Here is a 20,645-nt window from a genome sequence, read left to right as displayed (position 1 = left end):
AGTTAGCTAGATAGATATAAACCAATCATGGCAACATTTTCTGAAATCTAAAAATAACACTATGGACAGTGGTAATTCACACAGCAAAGCAAGCATTCTGCATTTTTCTTTCCACAAGCTGTCAGGAAACTAAATTATTTCCATTTAGGTTAGGAAAAGAAGCCACTATAAATGATGCAAACCCATCACTAGAATAGTGCCCACCACGGTCCCAGTTAGGTAAGCACAAACTACATGTAGATGCTGACATGACAGGAAAGAAGAAATACAGATCAGCTTCCAGAAGCCCCTGTCTATGTATGTCAGTATAACTTTAATCACTCAAGTTCTCCTTAAAAAACACTCGGTAGTGAAGCCAAGCTCTGAAGCATCACAGCTACAGCAAGAAGAATGTAGTACTTCGCCCTACAGACTTGTGAGCTAGGAAGTGCACATTGCACAACCCAATTACCACTTCCAGACCCCTCCCTGTACTCCCAGCTTCACCCAGAGACATTAAAGCCGCACGCTCATTTGAGAAGGTAACCTTTCATTCCTGCAGTGGAGTGACTTCAGAATTGTTACTACTGCCTTTAGAAAGCCACTATAAATAAATTAAAAGTCACCGTTTGGAAAGAGTCTATTTGAATCCGGTTACGTTTTAAGGATACCCAAGCCTAGAATTCGTCAGGGGCCAGGAAACACCGTAGTGAGCAGAGACCTGGCGCTTCCGTGCCCGCACTGCCACAGCCGTGCTGCAGGGAAGCCCGCAGTAGCTTTCAGACTTCACTGCAATATGTGTTTTTTCACCACAGAAGATGACAAGTCAGAACATCAATAAAACGCTTTAATATGTCCTTAGGATTACATGAAGTCATTACCTCATTATTTTTTTTCCCCTCCAATTAACAGCACACAGAGACAACTCACCCCTCCCCGCCCCTCGGCCCCGCTACGGTTCCCCCCTCTCTTGCAGAAGCCCCGAAGAAGGATTTCCCACTCGCGGACTCTCCCCGCGGAAGCCGAGCGGCACCTTCCGCACTCTTCCCTCCCACCGCCCGGCAGGTGCTAGAGCGTGGGCACGGCGCCAGCCTCGCCTACACCACCGGCACGGAGCACACTCCGCCGCCCAGTGCCGGGAAGCCGAGACGGGGACCGGGAAAGGACAGGGGCTAGGTGCCTACACCTCAGCCCTCATCGCCGCCTTTCCAGGACACGGCGGAGCCCCACAACGCCCCAGCCCTTCCCCTCATGTCCGGGCCCGCACGGAGGCGGTACTGGGCACGCTAAAAGGTGCCCTTCGGGGCGGCGCGGCAGGCAGCCCGTGGCGGGAAGGCGCTGCCCGAGCTAGACAGCGGCAAGGCCTGCAGAGAGAGGCCACCGCGCCGCTGGAGAGGATCCAGGCAACCTCAAGGCCCTCAGGGAAGGACGGTGAGCAGGCCTAGGGCCTCTCGCCCAGGCACAGACCCCGGGCGGCTCTTCTACCGAAGGGAGCGGCTCACCCGCCCCAGCGCCCGCTCCCCATCCCAGCTTTCCCTGGTGCCCACCTGGAGATGCTCCTGGAAACGAATCGGCAATATCTGAGCCATGGCGGCGGCAGGCTGGGGCTCCAGTCCGAGACCGGACCGGAGTCACACCTAAGCGGGGTCCGGGCGGCGCAGGAAAACGGGACCGCAATGGCGGAACGGGCCAGCGAGCGGGGAAGAGCCGCGGCGATCCGGAAGCTGCCCCCGCCGGCGGAAGGATACCGCCGCGGAAGGAAGAGGCCTGGCCTCACCTGCCGGGACCGGCCTTAACTGCGCCGGCCGTGCGGAAGGATCCCAGCGAGCGGCGTGACTCACCCGCCGCGGGGCCAATGGGAGCAGCGGAAGGATCCGCCACCGGAAGGGACTATTTCGGGACTCATCACTGCTCCTTCCCTGGCCTTTTTTTTTGCCACATCATGCGACCGGGGAGCGTCTGCGTCACTTCCGCTCCGCGCTCACCGCCCCGGCGGTCACGTGCCGGGGGCAGCGGCCGGTGCAAGGTGACTCGGCCGGGGCGGGCGCCGTTGCCATGGGGACGGGCGGAGCAGCCCCGGCCCCAGCTCCCCTCAGCGGCAGCGCGCCTCGGGGCTTCCCTTGCTCAGCCTGAAGCCCCAGGCAGAGCGGATGGATGTCCTCCGAGTCCCGCAACTCCCGGGGCCGCAGGTGAGGGCTCTGCCCCTTGCCCCCTCAGCGCCCTCCCTCTCTGCCCGCTGGTTTCCTCCTGCCCCGAGTAGTAGCTGAAGCGGCAGAGGATGCGGGTTTGCTTTGCGTAGTGATTAAAAAGAGAAAACCAAGTAGGGAACGAGCAGCAACTGACCCAGACCTCCCTTCACACAACTCACAGGATGTCAAGGAACGTCTCAAGCTGCTGCAGTCATCTGAAACTCCAGGACGGGGCCAAAGGACTCTTTCCTTGTAACACTGTTAATAAGTACAGTAACATAATGAAACTTCAAATTTCCTTCTATGTTTATTAACTTAATGTAACTCCAGCCCACAGAAACTAGTAAAACTTAACTGTTTTGATTTGATGACCACAGCATTTCCCGGGGTTTATGAACAGACTGTCTTGTAAGACAGACACCCCAACAAACCTCCCCCCTGCTTTGCTTAGAGCTTGCCTTCTTTTGCACTGCCATACTTACTTCCTCCCATAAGTTTTGCTAGATCTTCAAATTCACGATTGCAAAAGCTCTGAGCAGCCCTGAAACAGAGGTAGAAAAACCTCTCCCTTCAGAAAATTTGACATAGTAAAGCTTTGGGAGCCAAGAGATACGTAGCCCTGAGCAAGAGTGGGTGGTGTAGCTACTGATCTCAGACCTAGCATGTGGTGCTGATGTCATTTGATTTGCAAGTGGCTATGACAATGCAAAGAGAACACAAATCATAGTCAACAGCAATAATTTGTGGGCTTTTGCAAAATTCAGGCAATGGGTTTAGTCAAAGAAAAGTGCTGGCTTCTCCAAGGCAGGGTCTGAGCAACAGCAAGAAAGAACAAAACCCTTTTCCATCTGAACACAGGATAAAGAGCCCAAGGAGAGAGGACTCGTAAACATGCCACTTCCTACAAGGATTGATCACAACCAGCAATTGTTCGATTCACACACTCCCTTCACAACGAGGAAAGCATTCATTTTGCTGCTGTTCCTGTGCTCTGCACACTGAGAAGAGGCAGGAGGCAGCAATTCTGCAGCTCAGAACTCCAAGGCTGGCACTCACTTGACATCAGTGCTGGCTCCAGCCATCTCCACTGACAGCTGTGGTGCTGCTCGAGTTAAGCCTCTTATAGCCTGGTGAGCAGCACCCAGCCCTGCAGGGCAGCCAGAGGCCACTGCCGCAGCCTCTCCACAACAGCTGCTGCTTCCCTCAGCTCAGCAAGTCCAGATACCAGCCTCAGCTTTTTCCTTCTAATAGGTACAATCACAAAAAGAGGGACAAGCATCAGAGCTGCTACCTTCTTTATGCAGAACAGTATTATCAATCATTCATTTTCTACAGGTTTTGTAAGCATATCACAGAATCCCAGGGACTTCCAGAGATCATCCAGTCCAATCCCCGCTGCTGCTAGAGCAGGGTCAGCTACAGCAGGTTGCCCAGGATCACAATGTGCTGGCAGGCTTGGAATCTCTCCAGAGCAGGAGACTCCACAACCTCTCTGGGCAGCCTGCTCCCGTGCTACATCATCCGCCATCAGCTACAGCCTGTGCAGTGGAGCTGGAATGTTTCATGTCATACATCAAGTGCTAAGGCTCCCTTACTACATCACTTTAACTGTGTTAGTTACCTGAAAAGCAACACATAAGTTGCACACAACTGAGGCATGAAAAATGCAAGTAGGTTCTCTTAGTTTCTTGGACATTGTCTCAAATGAAAATGTTACTCATTGAAAATGGCCCCAAAAAAGGGACAAGCTCCACACTAGAGCACTGCAACATTTTAGGATTATTAAGGTGACAGTAAGAGATTACCTCTTTGTGAGAAGGAAACAAACTTTATGATGACAAAGCAACACTGCACTTTTCTCTGTTACATACCTGGGTCAAGGAAAAACACCAAGATGTCCTTATTGATTCTTTCTCCACATTTGAAACACTTCTCCTCCAGAGCAAACTCCATGTGCTTGAAAAACAACAGCTATGAAACTGAGACAAACAGCCCAGGAGGCAGCAGGCCTGCTGACGGACTGCAGGATGCAGCCTGGCTGAGCACTTGACTAACTGCTGGCTTGGTTGGGTTTATTTTAAAGCCAGATGGAAAACACACAACACTAAGTCATCCCTGATAAAAATTATGCATTGTTAGCAAGAATGTGAAGACATTTACAGAACACGTTGTGCATGGAGATGCCTTCACCTACAAACATCACTGCACAGCATAACCCAGAGTAGAAACAACACTGCATGCAACACAGAATGCAGCTGAAAAAACTCATTTTGAATTTAGATCCTGGTGGCTGTGCTTAGTTGCCAGCTGGGATTAAACTATGACATGGTTTTGTCACTAAAAGGGCACCTCCTACCCATTTTCCTGAGTAGTGTATGAGCATGAAAACAACCATACAAAGTAAAAGGGATAAAGATAGTTCTGCTCCTTTAAAAAAACACTTTAAGAACATTTTATTAAATAATAGCACTGACACCACTGAGACCTTTCTAAGGCAACCAAATGCCACAGAATTGGCATGCCAGTATCATGTCTCCACCCACGCTGTAGGCTGCTAAAGTGTTGCCAGTGACATGTAGCAACAAAATTCAGCTTGGTAACTTTTCCTTGCTACATACAGCAGAGGAAGATTGAATTTGAGTGCTCTGACACTCAAATGTACCACAGAGCAGAAGTTTCTCCTCCACTCCAGTTTGTCACTCTGCATTATGCAAACATACCCTCAACAACTGCACCAAACTGGCTTTCCTCGTGGCATTATCCTGTTTCTTTCACTGCTCCACTTAAAACTTGTGCTCTTTGCTGCTTTCTCTCAAGATAGCGAGCTCGGGCATCCAGTATTGATTTGTCATCATTTCTTCTCTCCATCTTCTTTGCAGAGTTGTCTGTGACTGCTTCTGTGGGTAGGAAAAAAAGAGAGAAATATACTTTTCTGTGTCAACACTCCTCCTGCATTACAATTCTTCCTACTTGTAAAATATCCAATAACCCCAACAGCATCACAAATGTTTTTCGACTCCAGATCAGCCACTTGAATGACTTCCAGAAAGGACAGACTGTATCACAGCAAATGGAGTGGGGTGGGTAAGAAAAATACCATGCCTTAACTCCCATGTCAATATTTGCAGCTGGGCCCATCTCATCCCCAAATGCCTATCTTGGTTTTTATTGTAATAGATACCATGCATCTCGTGTTCTATGCACCCATTTCTTATCTCAACTACACATTCCCAGCTCAGGTTTAGGCAAGAGAGGGACAGCCCTGAGAGCAGTATGAAAGAAAAAATAAAGCTACCTTTATATATTTCTGGAGGTAGGAGGAAGAGAAAGGATAACATACAAATAAAGGAGTGGGAAATGTCAGTAGTCCAGATCAGATACCATTAGACAGGCACATTGTCCCACAGAGCTGAGACCTTGGGAGTGCTTCTCCCAGACAGAAAGAAAAACAGGAAATATTTTCAGGTGGTTTTTTTTTTTGTAATTAATAATAGTAATTAAAAAAATCATTCAAAGACCTTGAGAAGCCAACTACTGAATGTGAATTGTGCCTCAATCATTCAAAGACCTTGAGAAGCCAACTACTGAATGTGAACTCCAGCCTGCTACTAGAAGCTGGTGCCCAGCCCCACACCCCTTCGATATGAGGAAGGAGCTTCAATCAGCATTCACTATTGGAGTATTTGTAATTATTCTGTCTTGGAGCCAAATTATTTCAGCCTTTCCTTCCAATGGGTACCAATTAAGCCTTTGTCAGTTACTCAGACAACTAATTTTATGAAGCTCCCCAAAATACAGAATTAATCTTGAATTAATTCACAATTGCCTGGTGAAGCCAAAAGTTAAGGGGGACAAAGAAAAAAATCAGATCCCTGGACTTCAGATACATAGATGAGATTCCTCTTCATTATCCAATACCATAAATATCCTTTTCAGTAAATTTATAACCAAATGCAATTTGTGGTTTTATCACTTTAAATGGTTGCTTTAGGCAATACTGCAGGACAGAAAGATGCTGGTCTGAATGCAAGACTCTGAAACTGAAGAGAGTTTATATTGCCAGTGGCTGGACTGCATGTTGAATCAGTGTTTTGGAAGGGTTAGCCCAGGGGTAGAGAGGCCCTCTGAATCCTTGGCTGTTTTAGGAAACCTGCTGATGGAAGAATGCAAAGAATGTCAAGCAGCCAGATCAGTTAGTGGGCATCAGTTTGAATTAAAGCTGACTATTTCAATGTATGGCATTAAATTAATTGTCAGAACAAGGTTTTTTTTGGGTTGAGTTCCAACCTGCCCCTTTGGCCTTCTTTTTCTCAGGTCCATATTATTTGGAGTATCGATGGTTAGAAACCCTTCACAAATGTAAGTAAGGGTCAGAGAAAAATGTTTTTATTCAACGATGTGTTCAAGTTCTGCTCTTATCAACTATAATAACCCAGTAAAAGGCAGGAATGTGGCAAGAATCAGTAAGAAAACGCTACTATGCACACTACAAAGTCAGGAAAACAAGGACTGCAGAGCTGTAGTAAGACAAGAAAACAGCTAAAGCTACACACAGCAAATGTTAAACACATCCAGATTAACAGCTACTAGTCCCGAGTGCACTCAGTGCCATAACACACACCTGCCTCCACAACAACAGGAACACCACACAAGCCACAGACATGCACTAGTAATGTGCTCACCATACTGCCTTTTAAGGTCCTCCTTATGCTTCCACTTGGTTATTTCCTCCTCAGTTACTTCTTCCCGTGCCACACTGCTCAGTTCATATGCATCAATTTGATGCAATCTGGGCAACAAGTCTTTGACCCACTCGTAGCGAACAGGACACACTGTCCGGACGTAGATTTTGGATGTCACTGTGACATCGTGGAAAATGATCCACTCGAGCTGAGTCTCCTGGTTATACAGCTGAAAAATTACAAGGTTGTTTCAGAAATGATTTGAAGAAAAAAAGGGGGTTAGTTCTAAAGCACCCTCACCTGGAATATCTTCCAAGGGTTCAGATGGAAGAATGAGGTAGAGTTGTCATCATGCTAAAGTTTCAGATAGTAAAACTAAAGCAGAATGACTTGCTTAGGATTGCCCAGGAATTCCAAAGAGCCAGGGAGAAATCTCAGCCTATGACACACTCATTTCATAAGCCAAACATCTACCAAATTTGAAGAAGTGAGGCTCTTTCGCACTCTCAAAATGAACACTGCATCTGGGCTTCTCCTGGCCATAAGTTAGCAGAAGCCAAAGAGAAGAGGAAGAGTTTACAGAGGCTGGCCTCACTCCTTTTATAGATCCTTTGCATATGGATTCATTGCCTTTGGTAACTTACTGTAGATGAAGGATGGATATAAACTATACTGCCATGTCCATCCATTGTGCAGAATGTCCTGGCTGCAGATCTGAAAGGTTTGTGAAATAAGATAATTACACGAAAATAGAATGAAACTTTGCTGTAATTAGACAGCAACACTAAACAAAGCAAAGAAGCAGCAGCATAGGGAAAAAAAATCAGCAGAAGATTCTTCCAGAATGAAACAGCAAAAAAACCAGTAAGAAATAAAATAGATCTCATTTACCACAGTAACACTGCAAATATAGTCACACAATAATGAACAAGGTTTGGGATGGAAGTCTTTAAAAGCCACGATAACTGAACATTCCCAAGCCTTTTACTATCTGGAAGTCCTCATCAGCTTGCAAGTTTATTTCACAGATGGAAAAACTTCTAATCAAAGGATGCAAAACAGGAACGCAAGGAGTCTCAAATGCAGAGGACTCAGCAGGCTTCCAGCCCTGAGCAGAAACCCTTTCAGTAGTAGCTGCTACTTTGCTACTCCTAACAGTACACAGCCCTGCTGCTCTACCTTTAGAGAGCATAGATAGCGTCTCTTCCACTCAGCACTTCAAACTTCTTTACTTACCTCCTAGCAACATTGATGAAGTATCCTGCACACAGACATCTTCTTAGTATTTCTGTCCTGGAGCCTTCAAATGTCTCTTTAGGGAAGTCTGGAAGCTATGTAATTTAAAAGAGAATCAGGTTCTTTCCCAAAGAAAAAGTGGCTTCACCACCTCCATCCCATGGATTTTAACCTCTGGATTGCTCATAGAACAGTTGGGGTTGGAAGGGACCTCCCAAGGTCATCTAGTCCAAACCCCCTGCAGTGAGCAGAGACATCCTCCATTAGACCAGGCTGCCCAGAGCCCCGTTGAGGAAAGCCTTCCTTCTTGCTTCTTACCACCATCATACCCATTAGTTACACAGGCTACAGCATGGACACTCCAATCAATACTGAAGTGGATTATTTTCTGCTGGCAAAAGGCAGCAGCCATCTGGCAAAGGCCAAGGAATCCAGTACAGGTCTCAAATCCCAAAGTTATATAACTCAGGTATATATAAAAATGATTTTCGTTACCTGTTTCAGTTTAGTGATTATTTCCCGCAGTTGTTTTTCCACACTAAAAGCAGATTTCAAAGCTCTCCAGTGGATCCAGTATTTCTGGCACCAAGCTGAAGGAGACTTGCTGAGAACAGAAATACTTGTGTTATAAAGGAGCCCTTTGTCAGCTGCAGGCAGAAAAGTTGCCTCTATTTTCTGTTGTGGTTGTACAAAGAAGGCAACCTACACAGCCAGATACTTTGTTAGTTGAAATAATAAGAGTCTTGAGACAGAAATCACAGATCACAAAGAGGAATCAATCTGCAATTAGGTCTGAGTGGATACACACAAAGTACCCAAACTCCAGCAGCAGCAACGCAAAGAAACACTTACTGGAATCATTTTATACCTTGCTTTGCACTGCTCAAAAATATTTAAGAGAGTTGCAAAGTCATTGCAGCCTCCCACTTGTGAGGAAAGTTCCTGGTGTTGAAGCTCAGCCTCCTTCTGCTTCTGAGGGTCACCTGAGGAAGTAAGATACAGCTCATTTGAACAAAGTTGGCTTTATTTACTGCTCCTATTTCATTTTCTGTTAGCAGCTCTCCAAAGTGTGTTTGGCAGCCTTGAGTCTTTGTTTGTGTTATTTTTAGATTCGTCTCTCCTCCACAGCTGCATTTAAACAGTTCTTCCTCCTTCCACAATTGCTGAACAAGAACACATAGATGCTATTAAATCCGTGATTAATATCATCAGTCAGTGCTAGAGATGAAGAATCTAGTCCCTTAGAAACAAAGCTACTGTGTGTTTCTCCCTCCTAATCAATTCAGATGCTGATATAGAAAGACATGGAAAGATAAAGGAACAGTGACCTTAAAAAAACAGCTCAGAGATCAAGTGAAAGTTTTGCCCTAGGAGAAACACACAAGACTGCTGAAACCACCCCATCATTGCTGCTGCAGCAGCAAATACTCGACTCATGACATTGATCTATTTAACTCAGCTTTTGTCCTCACTCTCAAGTGCCATAGTAACAGAGGGTTTAAAATAAATAGCAGTCTGGAAAAGAATGCAATCTGTGAGTTTAGTGGGAATTCACCTCCACTACACACCAGGAATGTACTAGGCAAAAGCAACATTTCCAAAGTGTTATTTCAACTTTTAAATGCCCAAAGAATTCCTTCTCCAGCACAACCTATTCCCCTCAGTAGAGAGAGATAGGGCTGCAACGGCCAACACACTACACTGGTGCTGTACTGCAGTGTCAGAAGTCTCTGGGTATTAAAAGCAACACCAATGAGGTCAGGAGGCCTGTTTGTGTCCATACTGCTCATGAGCAAATGCCCTCAGGATGAGAGTCTGGGTTTGGCTCCTGGTGCATGGGGCTGCTGGAGAGTAAGGAAGGCGTCTGCGCTAGCTAGCTGAACAGATAACGAGGGCACGGTGCCAGGGGAGGATGAGAAAGCAGGAGGATGGCAAGACCCCAGAGCAGAATCCAGGCTATCAGTGCTGCCAGCAGGGTCTTTAGCTGTTGCACTAACGGGCACAGTTAATAGACTACAGAGATAACTGGACAGGAGCCAATCAGTGACTAGAAAGGACAAAGGTCTGCCACAAAGACATATTAGGACTATATGTAGCCAGTTAGGGGGACAGGTTGGGGGCAGACTGGAGTGGAAAGAAGATAGGAAGGAGGACACGGGAGGGCAAGTTTAGTACTATTGAGAGGTGCTAGCTTGGAACCACAGCAAAATTGCATTTTCCATTTGGAAAAACACTGGAGATGGAGACAGTGACAAATTGAGTTTATCATAGTAACTCAGTTATTCAATAGAAACACCAATACAGAGGCAATTCCATTCATTAAAAACAAATTAATCAGTCTCTGTTGCCTGTACATAGACCAACAGCAAAACATCTGCTGTGGTGCCTTTTGGCTTTCTGCTGGCTTTGTTTGGTTTGCTTGTGATTTTGTTTGGTTTGTCTTTCTTTTCCCTGCTGTAATACAGTTTCCCTACTTATGACCTCTCAGCAGTCCACCCACTCACCCATATGCTGCTTTACAACTCACAGCCTTGGGACAAATGCAACCTAATTCCATATTATTTTGAAGTCTTTGCAACAGCTGTTGTCCAGTCCCTAGCATGCAGTGTGCTCTGACTCCAAAACCTCAGGAAGTTGTAAAACACACAGGCAAAGTGTCACTGTGTACTTGTCCTGATCTCACCATTCTTCTTCCCTACAGGTCTGCTACAGGGTACTCTAGGAGACCAGGTATTGCACCTGAGGACCTCATGTTACAAGCTAAGAGTTACTTAAGACACTAATTTAGGGTAAATGCTTGTGTCTCTTACCAGTGCTGGGCCCAACTAAGGAGAGCAGCTTGCTTCTTGCAGGAGTAAACACTCAAGTAAAGGTTTGTGCTATCAGTGTTCAAAATGCAGCCTCAGTTCCCACTTTGTAACACACCTGGAAGATACTGCAGCCTCACAAACCGCTAGCACAAAAAGCCACTGAGAGAGAAAAAACAACCAACCATCCAGAGAGAAGCTGTCTAAGTCTCCAGGTGAAGCCAGTGGGTGCTACCTAACCATTGCCTGAGATGTCCCTGTCCAATCAGAACTCCCCACCCACCCAAGGCTGCTTTGGGATAAGGAGCTTCCTACCTGGACGAATGAAGACATTCTCCACAGATAACATGGCTGCTATGGGAAGCAGCAGATCCTCACAGTCAAGAGAAGCCGCTTTTATGACAGCACAGGCCAGGTTGGGAGGGAGGGGAAACTGCACCAGGAATTCACCCAGTCTTGTCACGTGGCCTCTCCTTGTCCCAGGAAAAGAGATGCAAGTGCAACATCCAACAAAACTATGTTTAAGTGTAAATCAGAACAGGTACACACAATGCCAGCCTCCACAGGCTGATAAAAAGCATGAAAGAGGCTTTTCCCTCTGGATTGTTCTAACACTGCAGGCCCAGACAGGTGCTGGAGACATGAAGCAAGTGTCACCAGCAGAGGAATGTTTCACCTTTCTCCAGTTTGCTTATGCCTGCTTCATGACAGGCAAACCCAGCTCTGAGTGTATGAGGTGCTTAATCCTAAAGATGTTTTTTGGGTTTGGGTTTGTTGACTTGGTTTTGTGGTTTGTTTGGGTTTGTTTCCCCACCCCCCCACCCCAAGAATAATTCCTGGAAGCTTGGGATAAGATCTTACTTCCTGTCTCAAGTTCTTGGATAGGCCTCACAGCTAATGCCTAAAACCTTCGTCACAGCAGTCTGGGATCTCCTACCAGGATCTACAGTGCAGAGAGCTGAGGTAATTTGTCTGAAGTCACTCAGGAACTTCAGGACAATGTGGAAAAAATAATCTGTACTTCTCAAGTCCTAAGCTATACTCTAACCCTAATTTTACAGGGTGTGTTAAAACCCAGTGGTTAACTTCCTGGTCTATTGAGGAAACACTGTACTGCTGGAGGAAGACATTTAGTCCACATGAACAACTCACTAATGCCTGTTAAACCATTACATTTTAAACTACTGGTGAGTAGATCCCTTTATTTTTTTACCTGTCAATAGCAGCACACTGGTAAAGTTCCTTGAGAGCCTCTAAAATGTGCCTTTCTTCAGGGCGGTCCAAGTAGGGAAATCTATGGTCAAAAAAGAAGTTAAAAAGTCTCATTGCTCAGGCTCTGCACAGCTTGCTTAGCTTTCTTCTTTATTGAAATACTTCCACAACATTCCAGTACAGTGACCAAAAGGCATGTAAGCATCTCCAGGACATGGGTGTGCCATTCTATGCACAGCCCCAAGCTGATATGGCATAGCACCTGCAAAGGGGAGCTGTATTTTCTGCACAAACATGATCCTGAAACTAAACAACCCCCCAGAGATGAAGCTTTTGGGATGTAAAAATTTTGAAGAACACTGTCAACTATTTCATTTTGGAGAGAAGTAGCTGGGTTTGGCAGAACCTCAAACTCAGTTTGAGGTCAAGATCCAAGGCATTGAAGACTGAAGAGAACAGCAGATAAGCTGACTGAGGGACTTGAGCATCTGCCCTATGAAAGGAGACTGAGAAACCTGGGGCTGTTTAGTCTGGGTAAGAGAAGACTGAGAGTCATAGAATGGTTTGGGTTGGAAGGGACCTCAAAGATCATCCAGTTCCAATCCCTTGCCATAGGCAGGGACACCTCTCACTGGAACAGGTTGCTCAAGGCCTCATCTAACCTGGCCTTGAACACCTCCAGGGAAGGAGCATCCATAGCCTCCCTGGGCAACCTGTGCCAGTGTTTCATCACTGTCACTGTAAAGAACTTCTTTCTAACATCCAGTTTAAACCCATTATTCCTCGTCCTGTCATTAAGAGACCTAGTAAATAGTCCCTCTCCAGCCCTCCTGCCGGCCCCCTTCAGATACTGGAAGGTTACTACAAGGTCTCCTCGAAGCCTTCTCTTCTTCAGGCTGAAGAGCCCAAACTCCCATAGCCTGTCCTCATAGGAGAGCTGCTTCAGCCCTGATCTGATCAATGTGTACAAATATCTGAGGGGTGGGTGTCAAGTGGATGGGGCTAAGTTCTTTGTGGTAGTCAGCAGCAATAAGACAAGGAGCAACAGTTACAAACTGGACCATAGAAGGCTTCACCTCAACATAAGGAGAAACTTCTTTATAGTGAGGGTGACAGAGCATTGAAACAGGCTACACAGAGAGGTTGTGGAGTCTCCTTCTCTGCAGACTTTCCAAACCCACCTGGATGCACACCTGTGCAAACTACTCTGGGTGATCCTGCCTTGGCAGGGAGATTGGACTGGATGATCTCTGGAGGTCCCTTCCAACCTCTAAAGTTCTGTGATTGTAGCAAAGTGTCACAGTTGGCCAAGGACCTAATCTTGCCTCCTGCCACCAGGCCGTTGGTGCTGTGCTGCCCTTGCTGCTGAGACTCAGGAAGAATACACTAACCCTTTCCCTCCATGGAGGTTACCTTATGACATCATGCACTGAAAGGCACTTCAAGGTCAGGATCACAGACGTCAGACTGGTTCTCTTGATCTCTGGCACGGTGTGGTCAGGCATGCATTGCTCCCAGAAGTCCTTGTTGTACAGACGATAGCTCTTCCCAGAGGATGTTCTGCCAGCTCGGCCTGATCGCTGCATTGCTTCACTCCTTCCAGAACAGACAGGCAGGGAAAAAAGGTCAAACTCCTGATCCTTCCTGTTATCATCCAAAGCAGCACACTGCAATTATGGTAACCAACAGCAATGGCTGTGATCACAGATGGAAGATGCATTGCACTGTGCAGCAGCTGCTACACAAGAGTGAGCAGAATGAAGAAGCACTTCTGTACCAGGCAAGGGGTTTTTAAGCTTCTCTGAATCAGGCTGCTGTATTCAACAAACACAAGATGCCATCTGAGCCACTGATCAGACCACAGACAATGCACAGTCCGTTCCTTCTTATTGCCTGTAACTGATAATAAATGATATGTCCTGAACTACTTTCTGTTTAGCAGCAAATAAAGTGGCTTTAAATTACAGAGCCTTAAAGCCATCCTCACTCTGTTTTTCTTGGAAGATCAACCATCAGTCAGTACTGTCAGAGCAGCCCCAGAAACACCAAGCACATGACTTTTTTAAACTTACTTTGAAATGGGAACCACCTCCAGTATGTCCAAGCCAACTCTGGGATTATGATTCAATTGCTTCACAAATCCACTATCTACTACATATCTGAAAGAGAGTCATACTCTGTCAGAGAAGAAAACAACAGAGGTCTCAGTAGATAGGTAATAGCCAGGTGTATAGCATCAAAGCAAGAACACATCTACCCTACAAGGATGCAAACAGGTAGATGCATTTTGATGGTCAGCTGCAGCCCTGTTCAGTCAACAGGATGCCACAGATCAGACCCAAGGAGCCTCATTTAATAGAGCTGAGATTCAATTTCCAATTAGGGTCCAAGAGTACTACTTATTTCTAAGACTGCATAGTAGTATCAAGGAGGGGTTTATTCACTACATAGACAAAAAGGTAAAAGGTAACCATTGCACGGGTACAAAATCATAGAATGGCTCAGGCTGGAAGGGACCTCAGAGATCATCTACTCCAATCTCTGGGCAGAGACACTTTTCCACTAGACTCAGCTGCTCAAGGCCTCATCCAGCCTGGACTTGAATATCCCCAGGAAGGAGGCATCCACAACCTCCCTGAGCGACCTATTCCAGAGTCTCAACACCTTTGTACTGAAGAACTTCTTCCTAAGATCCAGTACAAATATACTCTCCCTCAGCTTCGAACCATTCCCCCTTGTCCTGCGGGAAGACACCCTTCTGAAAAGTTCTTCCCCAGCCTTCCTGTAGGATCCCTTCAGGTATTGGAAAGCAGCTCTAAGGTCCCTGCAGAATCTTCTCTAGGCTGACCAACCCCAGCTCCCTCAGCCTACCCTCACAGCTGAGGTGTTCCAACCCTTGGATCACCTTTTGTGGCCCTCCTCTGGAGCAAAAGCAAATCAGTTTCTCCAACACTTGTAGAACTTTCTGAACTATTGCCTCTGTTACAGCTTCTGTGAAGGATAGGAAACAATACCTGACTCCTTCAATCGTCAGAGACGTTGCAGCAATGTTTGTGGACACCACACATTTCCTAATGCCTGTGGGAGCAGGCAAAAATATTCTTTTCTGTTGATCTAAAATGACAAGTAGCCAATCTGTTAGGTTATAGTGCTCTGATTTCAAACCACATCTCTTACACTGTGCACACTTACTCAAGTGATGGAGTGAAAGTCATGAATGAGATTAGAAAGTGAATCACATAGCATCCCATAACACAAATCTGGTATTATTTTAGCATATGCCAGAAACCAGGGAATATCTCCCTTGTTGTTTGTATAGTCAAGAAAACATTTAGATCAAGAAAGGCCAACTGTCCTGGATGTTCCCAAGGTAGAAACCCAAGTTTTGCTTTAAATTTTCTCATTTATTACAAGTGAAAACCACAAAAAACCCCCAAACAACTCTTTAAGGAAAACTTTCTTTTGTGTTTCTAAAAATATTAAACACAACCTCAGAGAAACTACCATAAAAGAAAAAAATAAATATCCCTCTCAGTCAGGAATCCAATCCTTACATCAAGTAAGGAAGAAGCTGTATCTTTCTTTTATGCCACTTTCCATTCTGTTCTTTCAAGAAGGTAAAGACTTTGCTCCCTTTCTGCAGCTCTTTCCTCCCAGTGGCACTTCCAGATGGCAACTGCTGTCCTGCTCTGCTGAACACTTATCCAGCTTCTTGGCATTCTACATACTGCACCTACAGACTTCAACATTGCACTTTGGATGATCTGAAAAATACAGTCTGTGTGTCCAGTAAAGGTCAAAAGGCCTTTGTGCTTAACTCCATGAAACTAACTGTGGTACTGCTGCCAAACAAACCAGACTGACTCACTCTGATAACCTGTACCTTCCTGCATTGGCTTCTACTGCTGCTATCTTCCCTTGCAAGTCAACTCTCATCACCAAAACACTGCCAATATCTTTTCCACATAAAATAAAATGTGAGTGCCTAAACAGGACATGTCAACTTTCAATCATACAATATCCCCTTCCTGAGCTGGGGACCTTGATGCCATATGAAGCCATTTCCAGTGGATATGAATTTTACCTGAAGGCTTCTTTTCAAGTACAGGGAAGGCTGAAGTTTGATTACCTTAAGAACATCACAAATCCCCCCACAGTGCTACAGTGTCATAAAAAAGGGGTTAATGAGTGTCACTTGTTATAAACAGGATGCTGTTTATAACAACTCCTACAGTTAACCTTTACATGAATTAAGTTCCACAGGACATTAAATGCTCTTACCTGTTGACATGGACCCATACAATGGTAAGATGAGCAGGCCTTCAACAGACCGATCGTGGACTTCGTACCGGTAATCAATCAGCTCTGCTCTCTTGAAAAGTAAGTCACAAGTTCTTTCTATCTCAATTTGACCTAAAAAACCCACACAAGAACACTTAGGTGACCTATGCAGCTACAACTCTGCCTTCCTAGTTTGCAGTATCATCAAACAGGATTGTTTGCCAATATGAGAGTCATCACTGCAAGAAGGAAGAAGCATTTCTGAGTGCCAGTAGAGGAGTCGACACCCACTCTTTGCACAGTGCCTCTCACCAAGGTGCAGGGTTTTGCAGCTAAAGAAATCCTCCCTTCCTGAATTAAGGACAAAATAAAGCATGCAGACAATACAAGCAGGTAAATTTGGCACAAGAAGAAAAACTTACATGCAGAATTCTAAGTTACAGTTTCTCTTATCTGATCTCACAAGCATGGATTTACCTAAACAGGCTCTGGAAACTATTGCTTCACAGGACTGTGAAGCAACTCTCCCTTCTCTCCTTCATGCCCTGGGACAAACTAGACAGTCACTCTTCTGCTGGCAATGCTGTGTGTGACACCAGTTGTCAAAAGAAAACTCACCTGTCAGGAAAACCAAGATGTCACCTTCTGGTTCATTTAAGTGGATGTCCAATGTCACTTTTACAGCCTGAAACAAAAAATCCAAGCTAGTAACAGCTGGAATCTCACTTACTCTTTCTAAAGCTCATCATACTAATTATTTTCTATATCCTGCAGACATGCTAAGGACATAGCTCAATCTTGGGGTCCTTCTCAGACAATAATCATACCAAACACAGAGTACACAACACACAAAATAAACCAGACCAGACCTCAGTAACATATGCAGAGCTGCCTACATCCCTTGGGCTGAGCAGGTTACAGAATATCTCCTTGACAGGATAATTTCTTCCTGGAATATGCAGTACTGAACAGTCTCCAAAAAACTCTGAGAGCTTGTCCACCTCCAGGGTGGCTGACATCACCACCACCTTCATGGGTGTCTTCCTGTCTGGTGGTTTCTTCTGTAGAAACAGCTTCTTCAGCAAGCCAAATAAAATATCCTAATGGAAAACCAGAAGAACCTTCTATCAGTAACTCAGTATTCTTAAAAGTGCCTGGCAAACTAGGAAGGGACTGACTCTATCCCACTGATACACTGAAGACAAAAAAAAACCCAATCACCTCTTCAGAGCCTAAGTGCTCAGAAGAATACACACACTTGCTTTGGTTGCCTTGTAAGCACACTAACTGGTTTCTAGAAATGAATTACTTTTAATAAGCTCCTCTTTCAGCCTACAAACAGAATCAGTATAACTTAAAACCCTTTGGTTTTCGTTTTTATACTGCCACTGTCAAGTAATCTGCAGGCAGTTACCTCTGCCTTCTGTCCAGCTTACCCAACATGACTGAGTGTGAAGCCTCCCTTGCTGTACTATTTATTGTTACAACTTCAGGAAGTTTATTTCACTCTGCAGTGCTCTGGATTCAAAGTCTACTCCTTTTAGTTAGACACAGGTGACAAAGCAGGAGGTTTTTACATCACCCTAGTCCAGTTGCAATATCCCCAGATGCTTAAGGGTAGAACTGGGATTCAGAAAACATTTTCCCTTTTTGCCAGCTGGACTGGTAGATTGTTTACTGGACTGCCTGACACACAACATCCTGAGGACTAAGTGACTTGAGTCTCACTTCACTTGTCACAGAAGGGTCACAGTGACATTTGATAGCTTTTGGTACTTAGGTCAGGCTAGACACTTTCATCATCCCAAAAGCTGTAATCTCCTTGCACAGTCACATACACACCCTAACCCTAAGAAACATTAGGTCTTGGAGCAAGAGAGATGTTTCAGGTGGTTGTTTTTGTGGGGGTTGGTTTGTTGTGGTTTGTTTTTAAATTTAGGATTCTAGAGGGTTTATGTTCACTGTGCTGGCCTCCAAATTGGCAATTTTAGGAAAGTATCCAAGTTTGAACTGTTTTCAAAGGCAACAACAGCTCCTACAACTCCAACAAGATTAGAGGGTGCATCTTATTTTCAGGTTAGGCAGCACTACCACAAAAGAAGCAGGAATTCAATCATCTCAGGACAGCAAAAGGATAAAGTGCATCCATGCAAAATCAGCCAAAATCCTTGAGGTTTGAGCAGAAGTGAAAGAAAAGCATAAGCAGACCTCAGAAAATGAAAACATAGGGATCCAAAAGGACAGGTAGAAGGCAACACTCACAGTGCTGAGGCTCCGCTCATGGGCTTCATCCAAAACGATGACACTGTACTTGCTGAGAAGGGGATCTACCAGTATGTGCCTCAGCAAACAGCCATCAGTCATATACTTGATGGCAGTATCCTGAAAGGTTTAATTAGACATTCAGCTGTTATCCTGGATTATTACTTCAAGCTAAACACTTCTACACAGATCACATTTGCTCAAAACATACACGAAGACAGCATCACATCATTCTGTGATCACAGTTCACTTGCACAGCGTTCAAAAGAGTTGATGGAGTAAGTTACATGACACACACAACTGCAGCTGCACTGCAGCTGGGGCAGATGCTTCTCAGGGCTGAGGCCACCTGCACACAAAGCCCTAAGACACAAGACAGGGCCGTGCCACTCCGTGGCGCCGCCCACAAGCCCACTGACCTCACCACACCCTCTGATGACACTCTCAGCAGGAACACGGTTCTCTTGAGCCCTACCTCAGTGGTGCAGTCATCAAAGCGGACCTGGTACCCAACGACACTCCCCAGGGCACAGCCCATCTCCTCGGCCACCCGCTGTGCCACCGAGATGGTGGCAACGCGTCGGGGCTGGGTAACACCGATGGCCCCATGCTTGGCAAGGCCTACGGGAGAGACAGGGAGAAGAGGGAATTGAGCTATGCTGCTGAAAGTCAGTTTATTCACAAAGACCTACATAATACACACACGCTCCTAGTTTCTTCAGTTCCTAAGGTTTAATGCAGCCAGACGCACATCGACACGGCACAGGCTGAAGCTGCACTCTCCCTGAGACGACAGGAGGATTATTTGCTTTTATCTGTGCTTAGCCCGACATGTGTTGGGACCGAGGCCGTAGAGGAGGTTCTCAGAGGTCTCCCTCCTACCCGGCCGTTACCTGTCTCGAAGAGGTACTTGGGCAGCTGTGTGCTTTTGCCGCTGCCCGTCTCGCCGGTGACGATGAGGAAGGGCTGCTCCTTCACGGCCTCCACCAGGGCCCGCCGGTACCGGCGGATAGGGAGGGCGGCGGTGCCCTCCATGGCAGCAGGGAAGCAGGAAGAGGGAAGTCCCGGCACAGAAAGCCACGGCCCCGGGGAGCTCCGCGGGCGAGAAACCAACCGGTACGGCCACACTCACGCCCCTCACGTCACACTACGCAACGCAGCGGCGCCGCGCAGCAGGATGACGTCAGAGCCGTGCTCGGCCTCTAACGGCCCCGCCCCGGGCAGGCCCAGCCTCCCTCGCGAGCGCCGCCCCGGCCCGGTTCGGACGCACTGCCGCGGGCAGGGGCGCGCAGCCGCGGGCAGGGGCGCGCAGCCGCGGGCAGGGGCGCGCAGCCGCGGGCAGGGGCGCGCAGCCGCGGGCAGGGGCGCGCAGCCGCGGGCAGGGGCGCGCAGCCGCGGGCAGGGGCGCGCAGCCGCGGGCAGGGGCGCAGCCGCGGGCGGCAGCTCTGCGGCGGGCAGGGGCTGCTCTGGTTCGCCAAAGTCGTTAATTTTTATTCCCAAATCTGCTGCAGGATCTCACAGTGCACTTAAGGAAACACAGCAGCACTTCCCCCGTGCTACCTGGGCCCAAATGCAGGCTGGAGGATCCCAGCTCCTCAGCCCGTGTGGCTCTGCCACCGTTGGGCTGCAGTGTAACCACAAACCGCTCCCAGCGACATGAGCGCTGCTTCTCTCCACAGGGAAAAAGCCTTTCACCGCCAACATGGTGTCTCGAACTGACAGTGGACAGTGTGCCCAGGGCAGCATGGCCGGGTGGCCAGCAATGCAAAGAGCATTCTGGTCTGGATAAGCAGCAGTGTGGCCGGCAGGACCAAGGCAGGGATTGTACCTCTGAACTCAGCACTGGCAAAGCTGCGCCTCAGATGCTGGCCTCAGGCTTGGTCCCTCACCACAGAAGCACGTTGAGGTGCTGGTACTGGTCCAGAGAAGGGCAAAGAAGCTGGTGAAGGGCCTAGAGCACAAGTCTTGTGAGGAGTGGATGAGGGAAGTGAGGTTGT

At 46.8% G+C, this 20,645-nt stretch overlaps 2 protein-coding genes across 4 annotated transcripts in view; both read right to left on the bottom strand.

Annotated features, from left to right (window-relative positions):
• Positions 1-1,764, bottom strand: part of CLTC (clathrin heavy chain) — a 39,427-nt gene extending 37,663 nt beyond the window's left edge. Inside the window, exon 1 of one of the 2 annotated variants that reach the window (XM_064166420.1) lies at positions 1,527-1,764. In XM_064166420.1, coding sequence (XP_064022490.1) covers positions 1,527-1,568 — 42 coding nt within the window. In that variant the 5' untranslated portion in view covers positions 1,569-1,764. The remainder of the gene's footprint in view (positions 1-1,526) is intronic. The other variant, XM_064166421.1, reaches the window with a different exon arrangement.
• Positions 1,765-2,456: 692 nt separating this feature from the next.
• Positions 2,457-19,784, bottom strand: DHX40 (DEAH-box helicase 40). Of its 2 annotated transcripts, none has more exons than XM_064166422.1 (17): positions 19,542-19,784; positions 19,124-19,269; positions 18,649-18,768; positions 17,256-17,486; positions 17,005-17,071; positions 16,387-16,518; positions 15,120-15,219; positions 14,178-14,264; positions 13,519-13,701; positions 12,107-12,187; positions 11,209-11,366; positions 8,955-9,069; positions 8,582-8,690; positions 8,087-8,181; positions 7,495-7,564; positions 6,851-7,079; positions 2,457-5,065 (listed from the first exon to the last, which is right to left on the bottom strand). In XM_064166422.1, the coding sequence occupies exons 1-17, from the start codon at positions 19,681-19,683 to the stop codon at positions 4,926-4,928; spliced, it is 2,205 nt and encodes a 734-aa protein (XP_064022492.1). In that variant the 5' UTR covers positions 19,684-19,784; the 3' UTR covers positions 2,457-4,925. The 2 variants fall into 2 exon arrangements, with proteins under 2 accessions (XP_064022492.1, XP_064022493.1); XM_064166423.1 differs by having other exon boundaries at positions 2,457-5,062.
• Between the last annotated feature and the right edge of the window lie 861 nt (positions 19,785-20,645).

This window comes from Pogoniulus pusillus, chromosome 27 (genome assembly GCF_015220805.1).
Source record: "Pogoniulus pusillus isolate bPogPus1 chromosome 27, bPogPus1.pri, whole genome shotgun sequence".
NCBI classification, from domain to species: Eukaryota; Metazoa; Chordata; class Aves; order Piciformes; family Lybiidae; genus Pogoniulus; species Pogoniulus pusillus.
This window is presented reverse-complemented; position numbering and strand designations above follow the sequence as displayed.